Consider the following 24,372-nt stretch of genomic DNA (forward strand, 5'->3'; position numbering starts at 1 on the left):
CATGTATGCCCTCTTTCATTGCTGTGTTTATCACGTTGACATGCTTATTACAACATTTCCAATAGCACGTGAAGGCAGCGCGGGCCTCGCACAGACGTCACAATAATCTACGTCATTATTATTGTTATGGCAGCCAACAAAGGACGGGGATGTCTCACTGTTAATCTGCATCCTATGTATTGAAACCATTCGTGCTTTTATATGTTAAACACTAAAAAGCAATAAAAGGACACATCACATTAATTGAAATAAATGTTTATATTTCCCGATTTTATAAAGCGTTCCTCAGGTGTTTGAGCTGGGATACGTGTCTGTTTACGCCACTGTGTTGCTAAGCAACGCTTCGCGTGGAACAAGCACTTTGAATCTATGCTCCTTTTTTAAGCATCCACTTAAGCCCTTTCTGGCGGAGGCACAATTAAACTTTTTACACAATATATGCCTGAGTGTTGATAATATAAGGTGTGTTTCTGCGGGATCCTCTGCAAGCAGAAATCTTTTAAACCACAGTTATCAATCTCCAGCAGCTTTCTGCGGGTCGATAAAAAATGGAATCAAGCTATGGATCACTGGTTAAGCAGGCCATTGTGCTGCTCGATAAGTTCAATGCCGGCAGACAGTGTTTGGATGACTTCATTGGAGACGCTACAAAGGATCTGCAGGTAGGTTTAGACTCAGTCAGTGTCCTAATACTGCTTTTGCCCTCATCTGAATATCACATTTGTTTTTTGTTGGAGAACATGGACACTCTGCATAAGGAGTTCGTCCTTGATGTTGTTTCTGGATGTGTCGAGCACCAAAAGCTCCTGGAAGTAGTTATCAGTGTCTTCTATGGCCAGAATGAGAGATCTTTATCTAAAGGTGATCGCAGCCAGTTTGTCGGTAAGTTAATGAGTTAAACAGTTTTACAAATTTTTACTCTGAATTAAACAAGAGTGCCATCAACATTCGCATAATAATATGTTGTTCTTCAGTTATCTGTTACCTCACCACCTTTGCCCTTGAAGACCTTGGACTTCAGTGTTTTAGCAAAATTGTCAAATCACTGGACATAAAGAAGATGCAGCTGGTAAGAAACTCAGTGTCTGATCACAGCTGTGTTGTTGCTCTGGAAATAACTAGCAATCAGTCGTTCCATCACCATGTCCTGTATTTGGCTGTAGTTCCTGACTTTCTTCTTCAAAAACCTCACTACGTGGATACAAGAGGAGTGGAATAATATCTATGATGCCGCCTATGTGGAGAAACACTGGATTAAGCCTCTGCTGAGGTGAGAAATGCACAGTAAAATAATTTAGTGCATTGAAATATTATTACAAAGACAAGGAGTGAAACCATATCTCTATTTGTCCTTTAGATGGCGCCCTGAGATTGATATTCTCATGGAGCAGCTTGCTGTTAAAATATCTCTGGGGAATCAGGTCAAGAAAGCTCCAATTAAGACCACCAAGCCAAAGGAGTTCTCTCTCACCAAACCCAAAACTCCAGTTCTGCCTATGCCTGAGCTCATTCCACAGCAGGAAAAATGCAAGCCAGTCAGTTTACAGTTATTGACAATATTCCCTTCAAACGCTGCCACATAGTTAAGGCATGTCTATACTGTCTTCTGTTTTTTTGTGTCAGAGCCAACAGATAAATCCTTAAAGAGAAGAGAAGCTGTACATTGTGTTGAGGCTCTGATGGAGACACCTCTCAAAAGACATTTGTTTTACAGGTACCAAATAGCACATACAGGTCCCCGAAAGAGATGCAGAAGATAGAGGAGATCAAACAGAAGAACCAGCAAAAGACGGAGGTACAATATTTGCTTTTAACATCGTCATTAGAAAAAGCCCATGACACCTAAAAGGCAAAAGATGATCAATTATATCAGTGTACCATGCAAAAAAACAAATGTAATAGAAAATACATCAACAGCTGACATATGCAACAGTTAATTGCACACATTGAAAACATAGAACAGTCATTTCTATTATTATGAGTTTTCAGAATTCAATTCTGAACCGCTCAGCTAAAATAAGTCAGTTAGAGTCGCATATATGACTACTGTATTATTATCTGTGCCAATACCAGTTTTATTACACAACTCTGTGATGACATCCTGTTTTTCCTCCAAAGGAACTGCTCTATGAGGCAAATATGAAACAGTTCAGATGTGTAAATCCACAGAAGTCTGAACACACCAAGGTAGGTGCTATTTTTCTGACATGGATTTCCAAAGTAATGTTTTTGATTCATGTTCAAGTTTTTATAGATGGAAGACGGATCTCCCCTTTAATGCTTTTCTTTTGGTTCCTTCTTTTTTGTGACTTTGGCATAAAAACTGATATTAACTGACTTGTTGGTTGCTAAATTTCAACACATTGTTTCAGATAAGTCAGTAAAAAGGTCAGAGTCTGTTCACATTTCTAATGAACCATCTTTGTAATGCAGAGGGTGATGGCTCAGATTAAGGCAGACTTTGAATCTAAGCTGAAGTTCAATTCATTTCAGTCTTCTGGAGTTCCTCCCAGTAACAAGGTGAGGGCTCATTATTTTAGTGGATCAGCCTTCACTTTGATAGAGATGAATATGTGAACTCATGGCATGTGTGTATTTTTCTGATTCTGCTAGACTAACATGTGGCCCATCAAGCTCAACAGTGCAGCCATTTTGAGGCAAGGGGCCCTATATGACCGCCAGGTAGAGGAGGAGCTGCAAAGGTACAGCACAGAATTCACTAGTCATTGCTTCACCTGTTTAAATACCGCAAAGGACTGCAAAACAGTTTGAATCTGAGCATTATAAAACTCTACTTACTTGATCTCAGTTAAGCTAAACAAACCAAGAATCCTTTCTTTCTGTTTGTGTTTGTGACCCAGACTGGAGCGTCTGGTGGAGGGGGCACGCGAGCCCTCGTCTTTCCTGCAGTGGCAGAAGGAGATGCGTGACAAGGACCTCCAGGAGGAGCTGGCCAACATTGAACGCAGGCGTCTGGAGGGACGCATCAGTTATGAGGAGGCAGCTATGGCCCGCACACGTATAATGGAACGCAACCAGAGGACTGCCCTGTTGAAGAAAGAAGAGGTGAGTGAAGATTACTCAACAACTAATAAAAAGGGCATTTACAGGAAATTGCATGGTGCTTGAGTGTGTGACAAGAATGGTAATGCGACAAAAGGATGGTTGTTCTCTGCTATCACCCTTTTAAAAATGTGGGGGAGGGGGATTTACAGGGATTTACAACTATGCATAAAAAATGTGTTTTTTATGGTTACTTTGTTGTTTCTTGTAGACAGCTGAGCTAATGCGGAGATATGCTGAGAAAAGGTTGCAGGAGGAGAAAGAATTGAGAGACTTGGTACAACAAGTGGCAGAAGGCCACAAGAACTCAAAGACAGCGAAAGAGAAGCTGCACAAATTCAAGCAAAGTATAGGTACGCCTCCCCATTTGTCATCATGTGGGATTCAGTCGTCAGTTTCTCCTGATTTCATTTCATTCTCGTCATTCATGCTAATTTTGCAGTGAAAGAAGTCTCAGAGCAAAGTCGTGAGCTCCTTCGTCAAGCACTTGAGGAGGCACAGGCTGAGCTCAGCAGGAAATTTGAAATCATCCACGAAATCCATGCCATTGAATCGCTTCCTCACATTAGAGTCAGGAATTTTGATGACACAGAGGTGAGCGAAGGAAAGTATGGGTGCAATTTGGATTACTTTTACATGCTTCTTGTGTCACAGTTAATCTGTTGTCCCATGTCAGACTGCAGGCCACGAGCTGCTGGGAGAGATGTCCCTGGCCGAGCTGAAGGAGCGGCTGGCCCTCCTGAAGGAGGCGCAGCAAGCTGAGCAGCAGGAGAAACGGGAGCAGATCCTGGAGAAGAAGCAAAACAAGAAGCAGCTGCTGGTGGAGCAGCTGGACACCATCAACCTCCACAGGAGAGTTTTGGCACAGGCTGCTTCCATCAGGTCAGGAAAAATATTTGATTCTGCCCTGATTGTTGTAGTAGGAAAATACATACACAAACACACGCATATTCTTGACAGTTTTGCCACATTGCAGGAAAGAGGAGAAGAAAGCCCGGCTGGGTTCACAGCACACAGCGGCTCAAGATGAGACAGTTTCAGCTCTGCAGAGGAAGCTTGAAGAGAAAAAACAGGAACGCCAAAGGCTGAAACAAAGTGAAAGCAAGAAGGCCAAAACCTCCGAACAGGCAGCAGGTCACACAGTCAGAAACACAAAGACACACAGCAGAGTGAGTATGAAATGCAGAACAAAGAGGTACTGACTGCTCCCAGTCAGTCAATTTTAAGCTCTGTCTGCTCTTGTTAGTGTTGGGATTTTTCATGCTAGTAGTGATAAATAATGTTCCTCACTTGTCTCTCTGTTGTTCTGCCAGAAAAGCCTGGAGGAGAAAAGCTGGGAGGAATTGGAGCTGAGCTTAGAGCGTCATATCCAGAAGGCTGCTCCTTATGTTGCTTCTCCTGCTGAAACACTCAGCACGCTCCGAGGGCGTGTAAATGTTTCATTTTAGATCAGAAGAAAATCATTAAAATTGTTGCAAGAAACTCGTGGGATGATTAGGTTTTCATTTTTTATTGCCTTAATATGTCATATTTTGCATTTTAAAATGACTATAAAAATGTTTGAATGCTGTTATGATTTATTTCTTTGGTTAAACTGTTTATTATTGCCTTTATTACTTCTGGATTCCCTGTGAGTGTCTATAACTGTGATATAACTGTTGCCCTGAGGTTACAGTAAATGTCCCAAAATAAATTCCACCTGTGTATGTGGTGGCTTGAAAAGGGAAGTGAATCTTCAACTTGTGACCTGTGATGATAAAAAAAAATCCCCTCCCTGAAACAACGACAACAATTTCTGTGGTTTGTTTTGGTTACAAGTTACAGTACAAAATGTCATTCACCATTACTTAAGTATCAAAATGATGCAGAAGTGTCATGAGTTAGAGAATACTCACGTGTTTTTAGAATCTATGTATCCATCTATCTGGACAAAAGTATTGGGATGTGACATCAAAAGGAGCTTTAACAACATCTCATTCTAAATACGCAGACATAATATATTGATATATATATTAATATTGGTTCTGTGTGGGCCAGTCCAGTTCTTCCTCACTGTAAGGAGCTGAGCCCAACCCCTGAAAAACAGCCCCACATCACACCTGAGCTAAATAATAAAGGTGTGTCTCCCAATACTTTTGTCTATATAGTGTATCTGTCTAACTACCTATGATGATCGATTTTCAGCATACAGCAGACACCGGCGTCCCTGCTGGCCGTTCCGTGTAACAACAACAGATCTGTCTGAGTCCAGCTCGTTCTGCTCCGTTTTTTCCCCCTCCAAAGCAAAATCACATGATGTGTATTTTGTCATATGATACTGATGAGAGGACTGATCCCACTGCGAGCGAGAGTCACCCACGTCCTCTGTGAAAAACAAAGGCAGCTCGACCACTTGTCAGGGATGAGATGTTGTAGCCTGGCATTGTTTGGCCGTAGTACTCGATAATATCTGGAGGATGGACGGCCGGGGAGTCTGTCTGTCTGCGATATGCACCGTTTGTTTCATAGGTAAGTTTACAATTCTTCTAACATTCACGAAAATACCGCAAAGCGACACTGCAGAATCTACAGTGCAGCTTTATCACAAAGTTATGTGAGATATAATAATAATAATTGATGCTTTGATGCTCACTCGTCCCAGTCCTGAGTGGAATGACTTGTTAAAGCTCAATTAAGTTTTGTTGTGGAAGTTTGAAAACACTATAAATGCAGTAACCCTTCATGCAGAGGCTAAAGGCTAAATTTGTGTGACATCTGTGTGACAAACTCTTAAGTTAATGAGTTCTTCTTTATTTTGAATTGTCTAGACTGACATTTTTGTATCCATACTTAATAACAGATTTCCTCCACATGAAAAAAAAAATTTATAAAATTATTGCACTGACTTGTTTCCATGGTGTTTTGCAGGGAAATTTCAAATGATGTTATCTAAGCTTGTATTCTTTCGTTGGGGATTTTTCTTGATATTTGAATCTGGCCCTTCCAAAACATCAGGATGGCGGCTCTTCGTTCTGCCAGTTCAGCTGAAGCTTGTGTCTAAAAGTTTGCCTGAGAAATGTTGCCAACACAGAGGAGACTGAACCGGAGCAATCACATGACCCCCCCCCCCCCCCCTTCTGAATAATTGCATTTCATGAGGAGGATGGCTCATATTCAAGAAAGCACTTAAGCACGTGGCTAATGTGATTACTAGCACAATGTGGGCTCTGTTGTGCTGATGTGCTCATACCTGTTGCCCCCACTTTTCCACACTGGTTTGATAATGTTGAATGGTATACTTGGGATTTTGTGGAATGGTTTAAGATATCACAGTAACGCAGCTAAATGAAGATCTCCTCCTCTCTGTGTTGGTGTGTGTGAGACGCAGCCACTCATGGCTCTCACCCACCTCTAACGATTTGTTTGGTTTCTCATTCCTTGGTTGAGTTCAGTGTAGAGAAGGAGAGAGATGAATTCAAAGTGAATCTACTTAAACCAACCTTTTACTACTAAGATTACTATTGTAAATGCATTTTAACTTTACGTGACACAAGCGTCTCCAAGATACAATTTGTTCTTGATGACACTCAAGAGCAAGATGGACTTTGGTGATTTGTACTTTCATGCAGTTGTTGCCTGTTTAATATGTGATAATTTGTGCAAAAACAGTACAAATACAGAATGTGGTTGTGACTTATTATATGCTTTTTAAAATATGCGTTACATGAAAGAAGATTTTTTTAAACCATAACTATTGAAGTAATATGTGCTTATGTGAGTGGTGTTGTAAAGGGGGAGTAAAAATGTGAAGGGGGACCCTGCTGAGCAAATACCTTTCAGCCCAAAAAAGTTTTAGAGCAGCCCTGTTAATCCTGATTAATATTTGGCTTTTTTTTCCACTTCCACTGTTTGTATTAAACATCCAGGATTAGAGAACATGCTCCAGAAAGCACAGATAGAGTTATGCTTGTGAGCTGCTGGTCAAATCAGCTTCTTTTGTTTTTTGTTTGTTTGTTTGTTTTTTTGTTTGTTTTGTTTTACAAATTTTAAGCCATATATTTATATTTATTATTGGGCATTTATTAGAAAGATGATAGTAGAGAGATGACAGAAAATGCAGAGAAAGACAGCGAGAGAGAGAGAGAGAGAGAGAGAGAGATGGAACTTAACAGACGTCCCAGGATGGATTTAAATCCAGGCGTTGCAGCTCAGGGTCCTGCCCCCCTAACATCAAACTGCTTGGTCATTATTTTTTATTTGTTAACAATATTAGGCAGAAGAAATGGTTGAGTTTGCATTGCAGCCCTGTATCAGTCCACCCACAGAAATCAGACTTGGATCATCGAGTGTCCTTGTCTTGCAGGCATGGTGCTGAGCCAGACCACACTGAGTCCTGCTGTGATGAACACCACTCTCATCGAGAATGTGACCAGTCTGACAGTAACTCCCGTGATCCTCAGCAGCACGACTCCGGGCTGCTTTGCGTTCAACACTTCTACTTGTGAGCCCTGTGCACCAGGATCGCAGTACGACAACAGTGAGTCAGTGAACGCGTCATCTGAAAGCAAAGCCACCATTTTACTCTTTTTTTGTGTGATGAATCATAGAAACATTTGTTTCAGGATCATCCGCGTTGGTCAGACACTTGTCGTGTCTTTACTTTGTGGAAAGATAACATCTGTGATCTATTACAGTCATGGTTAAAACTGCAAAAAAAACACAATAAAGTTAATTAAAGAAATTGTTGTCCATCCCTCCTCAGACACCTTGCTGTGTTCCTGCTGTTCTGATCCCGGGCTGTGTCTATTTCCTGGAGCATGTTTGCCATGCAACAGGGGATTCTATCAGCCTCTAGCTGGACAGCAGCAGTGTTGGCCCTGTGACCGCGGCTTCTACACAAAGTAAAAATCTCAAACAGATTCAGTTCTAATGGTATTGGCTTCTCTACTGTCTACTTTGCTTGACAAACTCTTGTGTGTATTCCACCACTGTGCAGTTTCACTGGAAGTCCATTATGTCACGCCTGCCCACCTGGATCCTTCAACAATAACACTGGTGCAGACAATTGCACAAGTTGTTCACCAGGTGTGTTTATTTAACCAAAGACTCAACTCATAGTACTGCTGTAAATCAGTGACTAGTGGTATGCTTTAAGACAAAAACAACGGCATGCTTGTAGTCAGAAAGTAGACTTGTATACTGAAATGAAATAGATGATCTACCTATAAAGCTGCACGATCGTTAATTTACATTTAGTGATCACAACCTGGTGTCATATAACCTAAAACTGGAGAGAAAACACAAATCACAAGTGTCAAGTTACTTCCTGTCTGCTGCTTTCAGGTTTCTTCTCATCGCTGCAGAGTTCCACCTTATGTACACCATGTGCACAAGGAACTTTTTGCAAGTAAGTTACGCTTGAATGTCACAGTTCTGTTTCTAGTTCTGTTTCCGTTTTTGTTGTTGCTTGTAACAACAGGAGTCAGAAGTCAGCGTGGGACATTCATCTGACATCCAGATCCAACATCACATGCTTTCATCCCATGGTTTCATTTGCCAGCGCAGATCCATGCGCACACACACACACCCATACACACAAGACTCGGTCACACGGTCGCTGTTTTGATTACTCAGCGGAGAGTATGAATATTGAAGTGGTATCGGAATGGTCTTTGAAAATACAGTATAAGATGGTGTGTAGATTCAGGAGCAAGATGACCATTATCAATCCCTTGATTCTGTTTATCACTATAAGATGTAGCAGGCTTAGTGCTGGAGAGTCTCCCCAGGGGATCTAAAGGATTTCAAGGCTAGATTTGTTGTACAGACCATCCAGTGTGCTCACAGTTTGTTCTGAGCTCTAGTCCCATTTCACATACCCAAAATTCCTCCATAGGAAGACATCTTGGATGCATCTTGACCAGAGTAAATGAGGAGTGAAATGAAAGCAGTTATTATGCGCTCCTTCTGCTTTTCAGAGCCCACAGACACTGTAAAAGAAACTGATTTTGGTATGTAGTAACTAGGATTGAAAGTTCACGGCCAAGGTCAGGATCGGAAGGACAGATCAGCTGGTAGACAAAGAGCTTCAGCTCTAAGCTCAGCTCTTCATCATGACAGTCCAATAACTTCATTAAAATCAACACATAATTCTTCTCCATGGCCTCCCTAAAGTCCTCACGCGACTGAGCTTTTGCTTCCAAAAAGTGACAGCCCTCATGTTCTGCATGGGAAGAAGGGGTTGGTCTTTGGATCTTTCCAAGTCTGAAAAGTCTTGCTCATTCACTGCTTCATTGGGTTCTTAGTGAAGTTAACATAACGGGCAATAATGTTTGTTTTCACTGACCACAATACAGTATAATGTTCTTGGATCTTGAACATCATATTTAATATTTAGTTTCATTCATTGTTCAAACAGTTTTAATTGTACACATACTTCAAACACTGAAAACAGTCTGCAACCATTACTTTCATTTTTACATCCTGATTTGACAGTGAAATATTGCAGTGAAAGATATCATGTTGTTTGTCAAAGCTGTTTATTATTATTCAAAACTTTTCTTAACCTTTGAACTGACAGAACTACACCAAACCATTGCTAATATGTATGTTAGCACCGTGAGACCAAGCTGCAACAACGGCTTTAATCTAAATTTGTATGCCTCCCACTATGGCTGTTGTTTTCAGGTTTTCCCTCTGTATCTGTCCCTTTCTCATGAATGCAATATCTCAGGAACGCCTTGGGGGAATTTCTTCTTGTTTGTCACAGAAGTCCAAAGAAAGAACTGATTATTCAACACTATAACAGAGTAACAGAAGCCGAAATATATATTACATATTTCACATTTGGTCAGATACTAGATTGGTGACTGTATCTTGGGTCTCCACCTTGCAACGTTTACATAGATCTTCATACATGACAATATAGTGAGAACTTTCATTTTACCAAGAACACCACATGTATTATGAGTCTGGACAGACATGCATGAAAACTGATTGACTGTCAGTCACAAACAAGTGACAAACAAGTCTTCTTCCTCTCTGACAGCTCCTCTGGTTGTCCCCAGTGTCAGATGTGTCCTGGAGGAACTGAAGCTCTACAAACCGCTGCTAAAGCCTGCACACCATGTCGGCCAGGTACTTCACATAGTGCAAACCTAAAGCTGCAGCACCCAAATAAGTAATGTTTATGAGTAATGTAACTCAGAATAGAAAATGGGGAAGCGTGAATACCCATCCAGGAGATATCTGGTTTTGAACAGGTATGCACAAGGCCCCCCATCAGATTATGTGTCAAATCTGTGGCAGTGGCTCCTACCAGGTCCGCTGGGGTCAGGAAAGCTGCGACGTGTGCCCAGAGAATCATTACTGTCCTGTGAGTACTGCACTATAGTCAGTCTGACCTGAGAAAATGAGGCTGTGTCTCACAGAGACAGAGGTGACAGAGCATGTCGTTCCCTCAGAGTCCAGACGTGAACCCCATTCAGTGTCCCAGCGATGCATTTTGTCCAGAGGGCAGCTTGGCTCCGAGCTACTGCATGGAGACTTTCTTCCGCAAAGCAGAGAACACTTGTGAAATGGCTCCTGTCACTATTGCTCTGTTGGTTATTGGAGGTGGGGGTAAGTAACAGTGCTGGAAGACGTAAAAGAATTGTTTATATTTGTAATGCAAATGAAGAAATATTTGCACACTGTTTTATTTTTGCATAATTCCTTTAAAAGTATTGCTTTATTATCTCTCCAGCATGTTTTTCTGATATGTTGCTTCTTTTGAAATGCATCTGGCCTTTACTTAACAGTGTGTTAAAGGTGCTGGACTTCCAGTTTCAGACTGATTGCCTTTAAAGCTGACAAGTTTTAAGTTGATTTGATTACACACAAAACAGGTTCTTTAAAGTATTAATTACTGATGTTTGATATAGCAATAGCGCATATCTCCCTGTAGATGATAATATCAGACAAGCCCTTTTTCTGTAGCTTGACAGAGCTTATTTCTTTTCCAAGCACAAAAAGAAATGAGCAATGAGTTGAGCTTTAAAATGCAGAGACAGCACTTTCTCATCTCGACTTATTAATGATAACAATAAAAGAGGATCACAGGGCTTGTTTGTTTCCTTTTAACCATATCCATGTAAATGAACCTTGTGAATTAAAGTGCTCCCCTCATCCAGTATAACTAATTGAGTAGAAGTGTTTTATTGTTCAAATGTAGAGTTTGCTTCTACTGTAAATCATCTTTTAGTTTGTAATTTGTTTGTTATTGCATGCATTTGAATGGATCATGTATTAGCTAAGTATTGAATGTGGAATGTTGATGGTCACTGCTGTAACATCGTTTTCTGTTTTTCCTCTCTCTCTTCAGTGACCCTACTCTTCATCATTTTAATAGCACTACGTCGACGGAGAGACACTGACGGGGAGCTGACTGTAGCCCGAGCTCCATTATTAGGCAAAGAGCGACCTCAAGGTCGATATTATGGGATCCCTTGTGATGCAGAGCCTGTATACGCCGGCTGGTGAACTGAAGGACATGAGCTTAGCTTTTCTAAATGCTTGGCAGGATAAAACCAATGAAAGTCTTCATATGGGTTCCATCCCAAGACAAAAGAACTGATAAAAGAAGAAGACTGATGGCAAAATCTCTGGTACCTGAAGAGACAATCCTTTTTTGTATGTGGTATATTTGAATATATTACTGAGGTGCCTCTTTTTGTGAATTCTTGTAGTTTGACACTGTTATAGTTGTCTCACTCAGAGATGAACACTGTCCTTTCATAAACTGGGTTATTGGATTATGAGAGGTATGCTGGAGCAGTGAAAATGAGATGCGTGCCTCAGCAGGGTGGGTACCTCTCTCTCTTATGAAACACACTTTTCTTTCCTTTTTTTTTTAACAGCGGTAATTGATTCACTTTATTACTCACGTGTTGGTAGACCTGTGGGTGCCTCCATTAACTCTTGGTGCTCCACAGCTACTGAGAGCAGAGAGTTGTACATTGTGCTTGGAACCTTGTGGGGGTTTTTTTTAACGCATTTGATTGCAGCACTTTTTGTGGTCTGTTCTTTCATTCATGGATTTGCTTAATGATTTTTATCTGCTTTTTAAGGTTCTATTTGTATGTTTTGAAGGAAAACAAATAAAAAAAATATTAACTTGAGCTTTGTTTCTTAATCATTTGAATTGTATTGTAACCTTAAATGAATGGTTTTGAAATTATATGTGCCAAACATGTTTGCTATCAATATCTTCTAAATCAAAATCAATGATTTAGAAAAATCAATCTTAGAGGCCAAGATTTTATTGTGGTGAAATTTGTTGTCCGAATACTTTAAAGGGATGATATTAAACTTATTTCATGCAATGTTTTCCACTTTTTTCTGTGTGAATCATCTCATTACAAAGATTCTTTAAAGGCAGTGAAAAAGGTGTCCCAAATACACATAAACTGCAAAATGTTGCTTAGCCTCTGTAATTTCCTTCTGGGTTTTTTTGGTAATGTTTTCATTCAGAGTTTTATAACCCATCTTTTGGTTTTAGCTTTAGTGAAATCTGACTGTTGGTTTTGTTATGATGGTTAAAAAATACCTAAAGCAAAGCTGTGGGATACTAAAACAGCACTGAGAGGTTTACAGCACGCTGAAGGCAAACATTTTGACATGTCTTAGCAGGAAATCACGGGTGTAATCGATAACATTAACAAATGCATTCCATTTCCCGACCCAGAGCCATTTAACTGTGTACTCATATGGAACATTTATTAGCTGCTCCTGTGCATTTCCTGATATGACAAGTGCAAAAATCTATTCAGTAGACACTGCAAGGTCAGACTGAATAAAAGAGAGAAGTCTCTCCAGTCAGACTGTGGTTAGGTCCCACAGCAGTGAACAATGTTTTCCACATCACAAAAACATCCAGCAGCAGACTGTGACAAATGGCAGATCTGAGGATCAGCTAAACATTTGCTAAAGTGTGTCAGAGTGTGTCAGAGCTTTAAATTGCATACAACAGTCTAAGTTAAATACACAGAAAGCACATACTGGAGTCCATAACAGAATGATTATGATTATGATTTTAAGATTGTGTTAATTTTTTACTGAAGTAAAAATAACAACTCCTGCATTGAACTTTTATCTAAGTAAAAGAACACTTAGTATTAAAGTATAAATATTTAGAGTATTATTATAATGAATATTATTATAATATATAAATATTATAAAATTAAAAGTACTGATAATACAGAATATCCCTCCTCATAGTGTTATTATACTGTATATATTTATTGGTGAATTGTTATTATTGTTGTTGATGCATGTGAGAAGGATTTTAATGTTACAGGTGGAACTGATTTTATCTTCTTCAAACGGGCTGCTGTTTAGTTTATATGTTATTTATATGATATTTTTTCTTGGTATTTTTGGAAATGAAATAGAGATACATCTCTAGTTGCTAGGTGGCAGTAATGTTCTACGTACGATGTCCGATGTATATGAGAAAAATGAAGTTTGTCCAAACAGGACTCCGTACGTACGCCAGCCTTCAGGGGAAAACATGGCGGCCGTCCTGGCAAGGAGGGTGTCTGGTGTGTACCTTCAATTTGACATTCATACTTTTTCATTTCACTCTCCTCATTCTGTAAATGATGACTTTTTTTATTTGTGTTTAATGTGCTGGACTAATGTTGGAGCAGTTGTGCGTATTTGTGGTTTGTTAGTACGTGAAGTCGGTACATTAGCGAATTAGCCACAGTGCTAGGCATTATCTTTACTGTAACTCCTGTCCTGTTGTTTTCATGTTGTCCTTGTGTCTGACAGGGCTGCTGAGGCCGCTGTCTGCCTCGCTGTGTGCCAAGACACCACAACTCCGTCAGCTCTCCAGCCTCATCCACCCGCTGCCTCTCCACAGCTCTGCTGGAGCCGCTGTCGGCGCTCCTCTGCGGGCTGCAACCTGTCAGACACCACGATGCAACATCCTACAGCGGTATAAGACCAGACAAAACCTAATAAACCTAATAATCTGTATTTCTGCCTTTTCAACTCAGACAACAATGTGTTGCACTTTGTGTCTGTCTCACATTGTGGCAGCCGTTTGGTGGAGGCAATCTCCTGTTTCAACTTGTCAATGCTGACCTCAGCCACATGCAGCAGTTCTGTGATGGATGTTGATGATCTTGTGGCTGAATTGCTGCAGCCAGGTTCCACTCAGTGTGTACAGCTGCAGAATGAGAGGATCAGGAATCATATGTGTGACGTTTGGATGGCCACATACAGTTGAGCATGTTATGTAGATTTGCATGAGACATCAAATGCTATTAGAGTGTTCAAAATAAGCAGTATGTAAAACTTGCACCAAAGCAACCAGGAGGACAGCAGCATTTGGGGAGAAAATGTAAAACTGACATATGTTTATTTTATGAATTAATATATTCTTGTAGTGAGTTGTCACTAAAAATTAGTTTATTGTGATGATGATTGTGATGTGATTCTATTCATCACTTTTAGATCTGACATGGTGTCAGAAATCTATGGGAAAGATTAATCTAAACTTGATGGGCCCCAAGATAATCTGCATACGTATAGTGATACTTATTCATGTAATCAAAATGTTCTTTTGTAATTTGAGTGAATTGATCCTTCTCGTATCCTTCCTCTGCATTGTGCAGGGTGTCAGCACTTATTCCCAGCGTGACTCAGCAACCGAGCAGAAGTCTGACGTACTACAGTGTGAAGAAGGGGAAGAGGAAGACTATAAAATCTGTGACAGACAGGTTCATGAGGTTGCATTGTGGCCTTTGGATCAGGCGCAAGGTACACATCTTTTACTGTTTTACACCTTAAAAACACAGTGTTTCCAATCTGACCTCTCGTTCTCGGGTGTGAACAGGCTGGATACAAGAAGAAACTGTGGAAGAAGAAACCTGCTAGACGAAAGCGCCTGAGGGAGCATGTGTTCTGTAACAAAACACAGAACAAGCTTCTGGATAAAATGACAACCTCTTTTTGGAAAAGGAGAAACTGGTATCTTAAGGATCCGTACATAAAGTACCACAATCGGGTCAACCTCTAACTGTAATTTGCTGATTCGTGTAGTGACTTTTGTTTTCTGTTTGAATATAATGTAATAAAGTTATACATGTAATACAGTAATTCGTCTTAAATGACCCTTGATCTCTGAGATGCTCTTTTACAATAACTAGAAAAAACTTTGAGACACAGTGAAAGTTTTGCTCCATATTTAATGGCAGTAAATCGATTTAAACAGAAATATTTAACATAGAATGAATAAATTTATAGCCATAAATCATCACCTCATCCTTTTTTGTTTTATAATTCACAATCAAATTTAATTAATTTGACATTCTGGCCTGCCAGAACAACTTTTCCTATGATAACTTAGTAAAGTTGTGTCTCTTCATGAGTCACATCATTGTGGCAAACGGATTAGTAAATAAGACATGTTATTCATATATCTGCTGAGCCAACATGTACATATAGTCATAACATGTTAAATTCTTCACTTCAAAGCAACCAATAATGACAGAAATTCATTGTTTACCAGCAAGGCATCTGAAGAGGCCGGCAGCTTCACACAAAATCATTTAAATCCAATTTTCGAACAAATTAAACATCATGCAATGATGAGTTTATCAGACTACGCACAAGTATACAAATCTTGCTACTTAGCCAACATGTTTTTTTTTTTCTCCATTTTACTTTGCATGAATTTTAACAGAAGGAAATCACCTCCAACACTAACACTGGTACTACTAACGCCATAACACATAATTTGATTTTTTTTCACCATGTATCCACTGAAAGGACATTTCATGTGCATAACAAGTGTATCTACAACATCCGAGTGAATGGCATGTAAACAGAACGGTTGTACCTGAGAAGCTCTTTTTTCAAACTTCAGACCCTCGTAAATGACACAGATAACGTGATGAAAAATCTGCTGGGCAAGTCCACCTATCAAAAACCAATACAGTGATACTTTGTGTAAAGTGTCGCTATGAGTCAGGCTCAGTGAATTAAGCACAAGATGAAAACATACAGTGAATCACCACGCAATATTAAGTTAAATGTAAGTTTGTAAACCTGCAAACTAATAAAGTCACTCTCATGAACATCCTAAAAAATAAGAAGCAAGTAGAAGGTAAGATCGTTGGGTTCAGTGTTGCTTGGTTAACAGCAGAGCACTACACAGTGATTTCAAACATGGAAACAGAACCATGTTTATATACGGTAAATATTTACTCATATCCTATTTTTGCTACAGCTGGAAGTGACATATCCTTCATTGGCCTTAAACTGCCAAATAAATTGTCAATTAAATGACAAAATGTGTGCACAAACTGAACAGTAGATTGTCAAGAACAGTCAGTCTGCCCCAACTGAGAAAGTGATATTTTTTTTTTATCTGTGATGCAAAGAAATAACTACTTGTTACACAGGTAGTTATTTTCCTCACCATAGAGGAAATAAGCAATAATAACAAAGTTATTGGCGATAACATACAGCTACTATTTTGTTACGTTCACTCTTTCATGTAATTTTTGGCCATTTCAGACTATTGAAAGGAGTAATTTTATATTCTAAACATAGTGCAAAATGATTGTTTAATGAGAACATAGTTGTGTTATAAGTATTTAAGTCACCGTGGAGACATTTTATATTTTTATGTCTCTATCTTTTTTTAAGGCTTTAATAGAGAGGTAAAGAATATTGTCTGCCACTGCTGTCTCTTCAATACAACAAAGTCGGGTTGTCTTATCTCTGGAATATGTTTTGGATCAACGGCTGATTTCTCAACAGCTTGATATGTCAATTAATCAGTGCAGAATTCTCACAGATGTTTCTCCACAACAGGTTGAATAAGGGAAGAAAACAGCCATGCCTTTTTTTTTCTTTTTTTCTTTGATCCTTGGCTTTAACACATTTTCTAACAGCGACCATGTCACTCTCAATGCCAGCTGTAGTGTTCAGTGACAGTACATTCTGTTTAATAAACAGCAGACTAATGACTGGGAAGACACACATGCAATTGCCTACCCAAACCTGATATATAAAAACAATCAAATCAAAAGGATGAAGTACACACAAACTGTACATAAATACATATTCAATAACCCACAAAATCAAAATGTCGATATCAGCATGGAGCCCATTCATTCATTTGTTCTATCTCAATGTCACAAACCTCTTTTTTTTAAATCATGAGCCGCAAGCTATATACTAAATATAGAGGGGTCATCATAGGTCACTTTGGTAACACCTTATTCCAAAGCAAGGCTGCTTCAGTCATGTAGATTTTGGCCATTCGGTATTTTCACGTCTTGCAACAAAGGCAGCTGGAGCAGTCTTTAGGACAAGTTTCACATGGCTTCATTGTTCGAAGAAAGAGCACTCCTGGATCTTGTGAGAGGCCTCAAGACTCTAAGAGGAGGCTGGAGGGGAAGAAATAATCAAGATCAAAACAAAGAGGGAGATGGAGTTTAATTTGCTAAGGGCTAAACTGTGTATTTAAAGGGTGCAGCTGGCATTAGTTTGTATTTTTCACATTGTCAACAAATTCTTAAGTAGGACTAGAGATGTGTTAGTCTGTCTCTAAATACTTTCTGACTTCTATATAACATCTGTGAATGTGCTTGGCTGTACTGAACCCACTGCCTCCCACTAAGGGCATATATCTTTTAAAGTAGGTCACAAATATTTTGTTGATTTAAAAAAAGAGTCATAATATCCTCACAATTTCCTCCTTGAAAGACTGCTAAAACAGGAATAAACGGTAAATTTGTCAGACACACACATTCGCCTCTCTGCTTAGTAATTCTGGCAGCAGCATGCTGTGATTTTTAGTAGTACAATAGACATCAAATAGATTGGACAGCAATCCATGTCAATATGTCAGCCATGTCTGGACTTTTCCCATGCCACATTGCCAAACATATGACCAACTGCAATCATACAAACGCAAGATCACACATTCATATGAACTAAAGGATAACTCCACTGCAGTTAATGCATGATTCAGCTCCATCAGTGCAGAAACTCACTTTGCAGTCAGGCTTTCCACAGTTGCAGAAGTGCTGAACCATGATGATTTATTTAGCTACACAGCAGTAGAAATTAGTGGCTGGGCAAGTAAATCACCACTCTCGAGGGGGAGTTAGAATCAGGCAGCAGCTGAGCAGCCTCGTTGACGAGGCGGTATACCTCAGGAGCCTTCCTCTTCATCAGCCTGAGCTGTGGAGAGCTTGATGTTGCCTGCACACCTTTCTCCACCTCTTCAGACTGATTGGGAGCTGAAGGAGTGGGAGGTGGAGAGGGTGTGGAGGGTAGGGAGGACTGGGGTGTCAGTGAGGGCGTAATGGGTGTGGACTCAGACTCAGATGGTGAAGTGGTCTGGGACAGCACCCCCTTGGAGTCCCATTGGTCCAACCTCAACACCTCATACTCAGTCATGTCAAAATCCTGTCCTGTACCATGAAAAAAGGTCGGTGGAGTAGGTAAACAAAATGTGAATCTGGTCTCTGGTTTATTGAATTGAAAGCCAAATAGTTTTTGTGTTATTACTGTAGAGCTGCATCAGATTGTGGCCTGTGGGGATTCTGAAAGTTCATATCATAATGTGTTATCATTCTGCAGACCGCAGAGCAGAGGCCAAACAGGGAGTTATGATAAGCGGAAACCGATTTGTTACAGCTTAAACAAGCCTAACAAGCCTCCTCTGGTCTTCTTTTCAGTATCTGCAGTGTCCACTCAGGTGAGTTTTTGTGTGATATGAAACAGAAACTTGGTGATATTATACATTTTTCATACTGTCAACAAATCCCTTGAAAAGACCGAAACCAACAATGAATTGATCCCGAGAGCTTGTTATCTGCACTACGTCTCTATGGTTGATCAAAAAGCATAGAGATAGGTTATTGCAGTTTGTTTTTAATCAATTCTACATACACTCCCCTGCCGTCTATAAATACTCATTAAAGTGTTAATCCGCAGCTGAAAATAGTCCAAAACAAATACACTCCCGTTTTAGCAATGTTTCCTAAAATCTGCATGGACCAGCTGGTTTAGGAAATTACTGAGCATTCTTATATCTGAGATATATCTTATATATGTGAGCAAAATATATCTGTGACTTGTGCTTTTAAAGATCATTACGTCTTTGTTTAAAGAAGATACGTCTGCAGTAGGAATCAGCGGAACTTGGAGGTGAAGGCCACAGACTGAAACATGGTTCATTTTGGCCTGTTGATAGGATTTGTTGACACAAAGAGAAATACATAATAACACCAGATTTAACCTTGATGTTAGTGAGAACCCGTAACTGAATATCAGCAGAATATACTTGACGTTTACACTCAGGTTTACAGCATAAGTAATCTCAATTCCGTGTTCGACGTACAGCTGTACAGACATTTAAGTCCAAATGTCTAAATATATCTACAAAGGAATAATTATCAGCTGAAAGAAAATACATCTGATCTAGATAAAATACAGACAACAACTGTTTCCACATGATGTTAAACTGGGAACAAATCCCCCCAGCTACATGTGAGTTTTATCACAGGATGGTTTGGCAGCCCTGTGAGGCCCGAGCTGTTCCAAACAGGAAGGCATGACTGAGGTTAAGGGGCCAGTCAGGAAAGCAGAGGTACAGAACAATATCTGACAGCTTAAACAAGCTCCGACAGGAAGACAGAAATCTACATGATAATCTGTTTTACACCAACGAACCAGACGATGCTGTTGCATTGTAATGGCACCATTGTAGCTGATGTTCTTTGTGAGGGGGAAGTACATTACCCAAGTTTATCAAGATGTTAAATTACTAAACCAATAATTCTTAACACCACAATAAAGTTTTAATATGGCTTTATAACACTGTTGACTTGCTGGATTAAGCCAGTATCTACACTGGCTTGTACTTCTCTGTGCTAGCCAGAATAATGTCGACTCACCCTTGTTGTAGCTCTCTGACTTGCTGCGCATCACAGATCTGGTCCGATTCTGTGCCGGTGCAGGCTGTGCAGGCTGCGTGGTGCCAGGGCCACTGTCAACAGTGTCAGACTGATATGAAGACAGATCCTGCATGCTGAAACTCCTTAGTCTGTCTGACAGGACCCCTTGGCCCTAGAAGGGATAACACCAGATATTCATTTTAGCGTCAGCAGCAACGTGTGATAGTTTAGAGGTTGGGTCAGCTTTAGGGGAATAATAAATATATAAAAACATTACAACAGGCTATTGGATCTTCCACGTTAAAAAACAAGCATTCAAAGCTTTATTCAATAGGCCGTTATGTTGTTTGTGAATAGCAAACAACATAACAGGCTTGATACCCTTATTCACAACGACCTCCTACTCTACACTCTGGTCAGTACAAAACAAATGTCTGCAGTCTGCATTACCTTTGTTGCAGCCATGACCGCAGCTGTGGCTGCAACATTCAGCCCTTTTCTCCCAAAATGCACCAGTGTGTCATAGCTTTTGTCCTTCGCTTGGCCAATATAGTCATCAATTTCCTATACAAAATAAAATAAAATAAAAAAATAAACGAACATAAACATAGAGTCTCACATCATTATCATAAAACTTGTTTTTTTGTGCTGTGTAGACAGGTGTTTCTTTTATTTCTCAGCAGCATCTTGATTTAATCCTCTGTCTGTTATTGTCTTCATCAACTCACTAATGTGTTTTCAGACCTGGACATGGAGGGGGAAAAGGAAAAGGTGAAATGGAGGAACATGATGCCATTTCCTGTCTCCTGTCCCACCAAACACATGTTTAACAGCTAAAATGGAAAAGTGAATTAGCACTAAGGCCCTTGAGGTCTCTACAAAGCTGCAAAGCTGAAATTATTCATGTATACAACTACAATACCATACAGAGTAACTTAGATCCCAGACTGTTTTTTTTCCTCTAAGCCTTTCCATAAACTGTAAGTTAAAAGGAAGACCCAACAAAGGAAAGGGTTTCACCTTTTCTTTTGAGGAAAGTGTGGGATGAACAAACTTCCTGTATAGCACACTGGAGCCTTTAGTGTAGGGGGACAGCAGCCACACCACAAAGGCTATCTTCAGCTCATAGTAGAAAGGAAGCCTGCAGAGAAGACACAAAATTATGGAGCCACTGGTTCGACAAAGCATAATGAAAACCATGCTTTACATGTCAGTGACAAAATGTTTAATGTTATACAGACACACAGCACAAGGTCACTTACCAACAAAGAAACATATCTGTAAATACTTCCACAGTCGTGAATAGGGCAAATATTATCCAGTACATCATCCATTTCACCTAAAATGTAACAAAACCGTGAAAAATACATAAAATAGCTACACACAGCAACATCTGGTAAAGACATATCTCCGAAGACGACGCTGCCTGATCGTTTCTAAACTAAAAATACAAATGATATACTCACGTATTCTTTCACATCTTTTGACTTCACAGCTTTATAAGACGAGTAGGCAGGATATAGTGTACCAAACACAAGTCTGGAAGACAGCAGAGTTAACATTTAACACTGCGGTCCGACATATTTAAAATGTGCACGAATCAAACGAATCAAATCTGGATCTTTTAAATGTAATTAATCGTGACTATGGTCAATATCTTATAAATTAAGTACAGATTTTAAATTAAGGTCATGAAAAATACTTCAGTCCATGTACAGTCAGATTTATACAATACAGATATGTCCATGAGTATTCTGAGCTTCTTCTGATCTCAGCTGACAGACAGGTGGTCAGGTGAGATCAAGGTAAATCAAAAAAAGGTGCAACAGCTTTTGTTTCACAGAAAGAAACCATTAAATCACCCGTGTGAAGTCACAGTTTGCAGAGCTGATTTGGCTTATCTTCCAGACATGGAGTAAAATTAGGCTGCATGTGTTTCTTTTCCTTTTCTTCACATTTCTATTCGTGTGCAGGCACCTGTGCCGCTGGGTGTCCGGACGGAGACGGGACCCTGTTCAAGTGCTACAGCCAGGCAACAGCTGTGAGAGCCACCTGATCAAGTTACTGACCCACATCATGTTGCACCTCTCCGGCTTGGCCTGCTAACTGTGCTGTGCTGTTTAACAGAGTGTACAGACACAAGGACACCAAAAATAAATCTGTCATCTATAGGAGGCGCAACTAAACCTTTCTTTTGGAGACTGGACCCAGAACAACCCACACAAGCAGGGCCAAAACACTCAAATCTATGCAACAAGATCTTGTAGTCTAAATTTAATTGCCTCACTATTTTGAGGTTGGGCCTGCTGTTGGTATACACGGTCTGCAATGGCGCTGATTCATACTTTGTGTATGTAAAAATAGACCCAACTTTCAGTAATAAATGTCATCTTGTTGTTCAATAACACTGAATTCCTACTTCCAAGGAAATACATCGGGATACGTGGATATGTCTTCTTACAAGAAGACCTCTTGCAGTGTAACCTGAGAAGGCTGACCCATCCCTTTTGTTTTTTTTTTTTTTCCCCCAATATGGGACATCAACAGAGCCTATAGCTCCACTCAGAGACCGCTCCTGTTGTTCAGTCACCTCGCCACTCAGTGACATTTAGATCTGTTGCCACCGAAAAAGACGCCTCTGATTTCTGGATTTGACTCATATTGTCTTTCATGAATGATAATGTATTATTCATTCAATCACGTCACCTCTTTGTGTTTATCAAATGCCTTTTTTTTTTATTACAGACAAAGAGTGTTAGGCTTCTGAGCGCTGCCAGCCTGTTCACAAACACTGGAGGTCTATACAGGCCGAGCACAGCATTCCTGCTCAAATGGCAAAGTACAATTCAGGCGAGGAATTCAGACTGTTTCTTGTCAAAAATTAATAGACCGTCATATGCTCTCCTTACACCCTGACGTCTGCTTCTGATGAAATAATGGCCAATTTGCGGGGCTTGTAAAGCGCGTCGCTCCCGCATCGCCAATGAGAGCCGCAATAATCAAGAATCGCAGTTTCTCGTTATCCTTCTGTCTGACACAGCATATTGCAAAGAAATAATAAAAATGACTTACACCACAAGTCTAGAGATGATCCAGGAGACCATTGCGCTTGAAAGGCGACAGGACGCGCTGTCTGCTGGGAGGAGTTTCCTCCAGATGACAGGCGCGTCCAGGCGGCTGCGTCTGGACGCACACAGGCAGCAACGTGATGCGGGATAAACAGCGAGCGGACTATAACTCTTATCCATAGATGGCAGTGTTGCATAGCACTGACGACTCAGACACTCGCGATGTGGGGCGGGTTCAGATGACTCTCCCCTGCTTTTGGGTGTGTTTACATATATGATATGATTGCACTGACTTGGAGACAAACATGTTCTGCTGGTCTCCTTTTGACACCATTCCCCCTTTCTTTGTGCAGGGATTGGGTACCTTAGGGTCCCTAAAGTTCCCATTAGGCGCGGTGCACTAGCACAACAGCCTTATTATTTGCCCAGAAATCTACAAACAAATTACACCTGGTCTAAGGTTTTGTATGTATCAGGGACTGGATTACACACAACTTTATTTAGAAATATGTACCATGAAAGCAGGGCTGCATCTAACAGTTACTGTCATAACTGTTAACTGCAGCTTATTCAAAAAATAGTGAAAGTGTCTTGATAAAAACAAAGTCACATCTTCAGATTGTATTGTATTGTCCAACCAACAGTTGAACATCCCATAATATTCACTTTACAGTGGATGCCATGTTTGCCTGATGACCTTGGTTACTTATAATAAGCTGCTCACTGATTCCCAGTCAGTTTACTAATCTTTCAATGTTTCAGCTCTACATGACATTGGGCCACGACAGGGCGCAAATAGCGAACAGCAGCTAATAATGTAACATCACCTTAGCTGATCTTGTGAGGAAGACACTACGAGCTCATTAAATGTGCACACCTTTGTCATATGCTGTCATTTATTAAGTGAACGGCACCTGAGCCTTAAAGCACTTACATGTTTTCACCAAATCTATATGATACATTAACTTTAATAACCAAGTTTAGTCTCCACTGGTTCTTTAAGAAAACTGAGTAAAAATGTTAAGGAGAGACATTTTGTCCAGGAAAGCAATACCTCAACCTCTGACCCAGAACTGAGGACACCTGCTCCATTAAAGCTACAGTACCTTTGTTTTGTCCAGCCCCCAGCCTACATACCGAGGCCAGAGGCTGAGGTAAGGGTTTTGTTACAGTACAGCAAAGGCTACTGAGGGAGGGCTGTGGCTGGCAGAAATCTAATCCTTTGGTCCATTCTGAAGCCAAGGTTTGGTTTCACAACAAGGATACCCAAAAAGCACTTTGAGAAAGCTTGACATTTC

General features: G+C 40.2%; 4 protein-coding genes across 4 annotated transcripts; 3 read left to right on the forward strand and 1 right to left on the reverse strand.

Annotated features, from left to right (window-relative positions):
• The first annotated feature begins 324 nt into the window (after positions 1 to 324).
• On the forward strand, positions 325 to 4,778 carry cfap99 (cilia and flagella associated protein 99). The gene is made up of 15 exons (XM_046413941.1): positions 325 to 662; positions 738 to 882; positions 975 to 1,069; positions 1,164 to 1,270; positions 1,358 to 1,535; positions 1,715 to 1,795; positions 2,119 to 2,187; positions 2,434 to 2,520; positions 2,614 to 2,702; positions 2,862 to 3,066; positions 3,275 to 3,416; positions 3,506 to 3,657; positions 3,740 to 3,945; positions 4,040 to 4,232; positions 4,377 to 4,778. Exons 1-15 carry the CDS (start codon positions 549 to 551, stop codon positions 4,509 to 4,511), a joined length of 1,998 nt encoding a protein of 665 aa, XP_046269897.1. The 5' UTR covers positions 325 to 548; the 3' UTR covers positions 4,512 to 4,778.
• A 389-nt stretch (positions 4,779 to 5,167) lies between these two features.
• si:dkey-21a6.5 (latent-transforming growth factor beta-binding protein 3) lies at positions 5,168 to 12,284 on the forward strand. The gene is made up of 9 exons (XM_046413909.1): positions 5,168 to 5,571; positions 7,406 to 7,579; positions 7,805 to 7,943; positions 8,039 to 8,127; positions 8,386 to 8,449; positions 10,091 to 10,179; positions 10,305 to 10,417; positions 10,506 to 10,662; positions 11,405 to 12,284. The coding sequence occupies exons 1-9, from the start codon at positions 5,520 to 5,522 to the stop codon at positions 11,560 to 11,562; spliced, it is 1,035 nt and encodes a 344-aa protein (XP_046269865.1). The 5' UTR covers positions 5,168 to 5,519; the 3' UTR covers positions 11,563 to 12,284.
• Positions 12,285 to 13,481: 1,197 nt separating this feature from the next.
• On the forward strand, positions 13,482 to 15,186 carry mrpl35 (mitochondrial ribosomal protein L35). The gene is made up of 4 exons (XM_046412917.1): positions 13,482 to 13,622; positions 13,855 to 14,020; positions 14,703 to 14,847; positions 14,924 to 15,186. The coding sequence occupies exons 1-4, from the start codon at positions 13,517 to 13,519 to the stop codon at positions 15,104 to 15,106; spliced, it is 600 nt and encodes a 199-aa protein (XP_046268873.1). The 5' UTR covers positions 13,482 to 13,516; the 3' UTR covers positions 15,107 to 15,186.
• A 69-nt stretch (positions 15,187 to 15,255) lies between these two features.
• reep1 (receptor accessory protein 1) lies at positions 15,256 to 23,949 on the reverse strand. Its single transcript, XM_046412915.1, has 8 exons — positions 23,079 to 23,949; positions 21,473 to 21,545; positions 21,269 to 21,345; positions 21,027 to 21,147; positions 20,457 to 20,570; positions 20,007 to 20,178; positions 18,256 to 18,518; positions 15,256 to 17,486 (listed from the first exon to the last, which is right to left on the reverse strand). Exons 1-8 carry the CDS (start codon positions 23,459 to 23,461, stop codon positions 17,415 to 17,417), a joined length of 1,275 nt encoding a protein of 424 aa, XP_046268871.1. The 5' UTR covers positions 23,462 to 23,949; the 3' UTR covers positions 15,256 to 17,414.
• Between the last annotated feature and the right edge of the window lie 423 nt (positions 23,950 to 24,372).

The sequence above is a fragment of the Scatophagus argus genome, chromosome 15 (assembly GCF_020382885.2).
Source record: "Scatophagus argus isolate fScaArg1 chromosome 15, fScaArg1.pri, whole genome shotgun sequence".
Classification (NCBI taxonomy): Eukaryota; Metazoa; Chordata; class Actinopteri; family Scatophagidae; genus Scatophagus; species Scatophagus argus.

Excerpts from the sequence above, each read along its gene's own strand:
- cfap99 (XM_046413941.1), top strand. The coding sequence starts at position 549 with ATGGAATCAAGCTATGGATCACTGGTTAAGCAGGCCATTGTGCTGCTC. Across the intron at positions 3,658-3,739 it reads GGAATTTTGATGACACAGAG|ACTGCAGGCCACGAGCTGCT; the intron begins GTGAGCGAAGGA and ends GTCCCATGTCAG. Across the intron at positions 3,946-4,039 it reads GCACAGGCTGCTTCCATCAG|GAAAGAGGAGAAGAAAGCCC; the intron begins GTCAGGAAAAAT and ends GCCACATTGCAG.
- si:dkey-21a6.5 (XM_046413909.1), top strand. The coding sequence starts at position 5,520 with ATGGACGGCCGGGGAGTCTGTCTGTCTGCGATATGCACCGTTTGTTTC. Across the intron at positions 5,572-7,405 it reads ATGCACCGTTTGTTTCATAG|GCATGGTGCTGAGCCAGACC; the intron begins GTAAGTTTACAA and ends CTTGTCTTGCAG. Across the intron at positions 10,418-10,505 it reads CAGAGAATCATTACTGTCCT|AGTCCAGACGTGAACCCCAT; the intron begins GTGAGTACTGCA and ends TCGTTCCCTCAG.
- mrpl35 (XM_046412917.1), top strand. The coding sequence starts at position 13,517 with ATGTCCGATGTATATGAGAAAAATGAAGTTTGTCCAAACAGGACTCCG. Across the intron at positions 14,021-14,702 it reads CGATGCAACATCCTACAGCG|GGTGTCAGCACTTATTCCCA; the intron begins GTATAAGACCAG and ends TGCATTGTGCAG. Across the intron at positions 14,848-14,923 it reads GCCTTTGGATCAGGCGCAAG|GCTGGATACAAGAAGAAACT; the intron begins GTACACATCTTT and ends GGGTGTGAACAG.
- reep1 (XM_046412915.1), bottom strand. The coding sequence starts at position 23,461 with ATGGGAACTTTAGGGACCCTAAGGTACCCAATCCCTGCACAAAGAAAG. Across the intron at positions 20,571-21,026 it reads CACTTTCCTCAAAAGAAAAG|GAAATTGATGACTATATTGG; the intron begins GTGAAACCCTTT and ends TATTTTGTATAG. Across the intron at positions 18,519-20,006 it reads GTCAGAGAGCTACAACAAGG|GACAGGATTTTGACATGACT; the intron begins GTGAGTCGACAT and ends TTCATGGTACAG.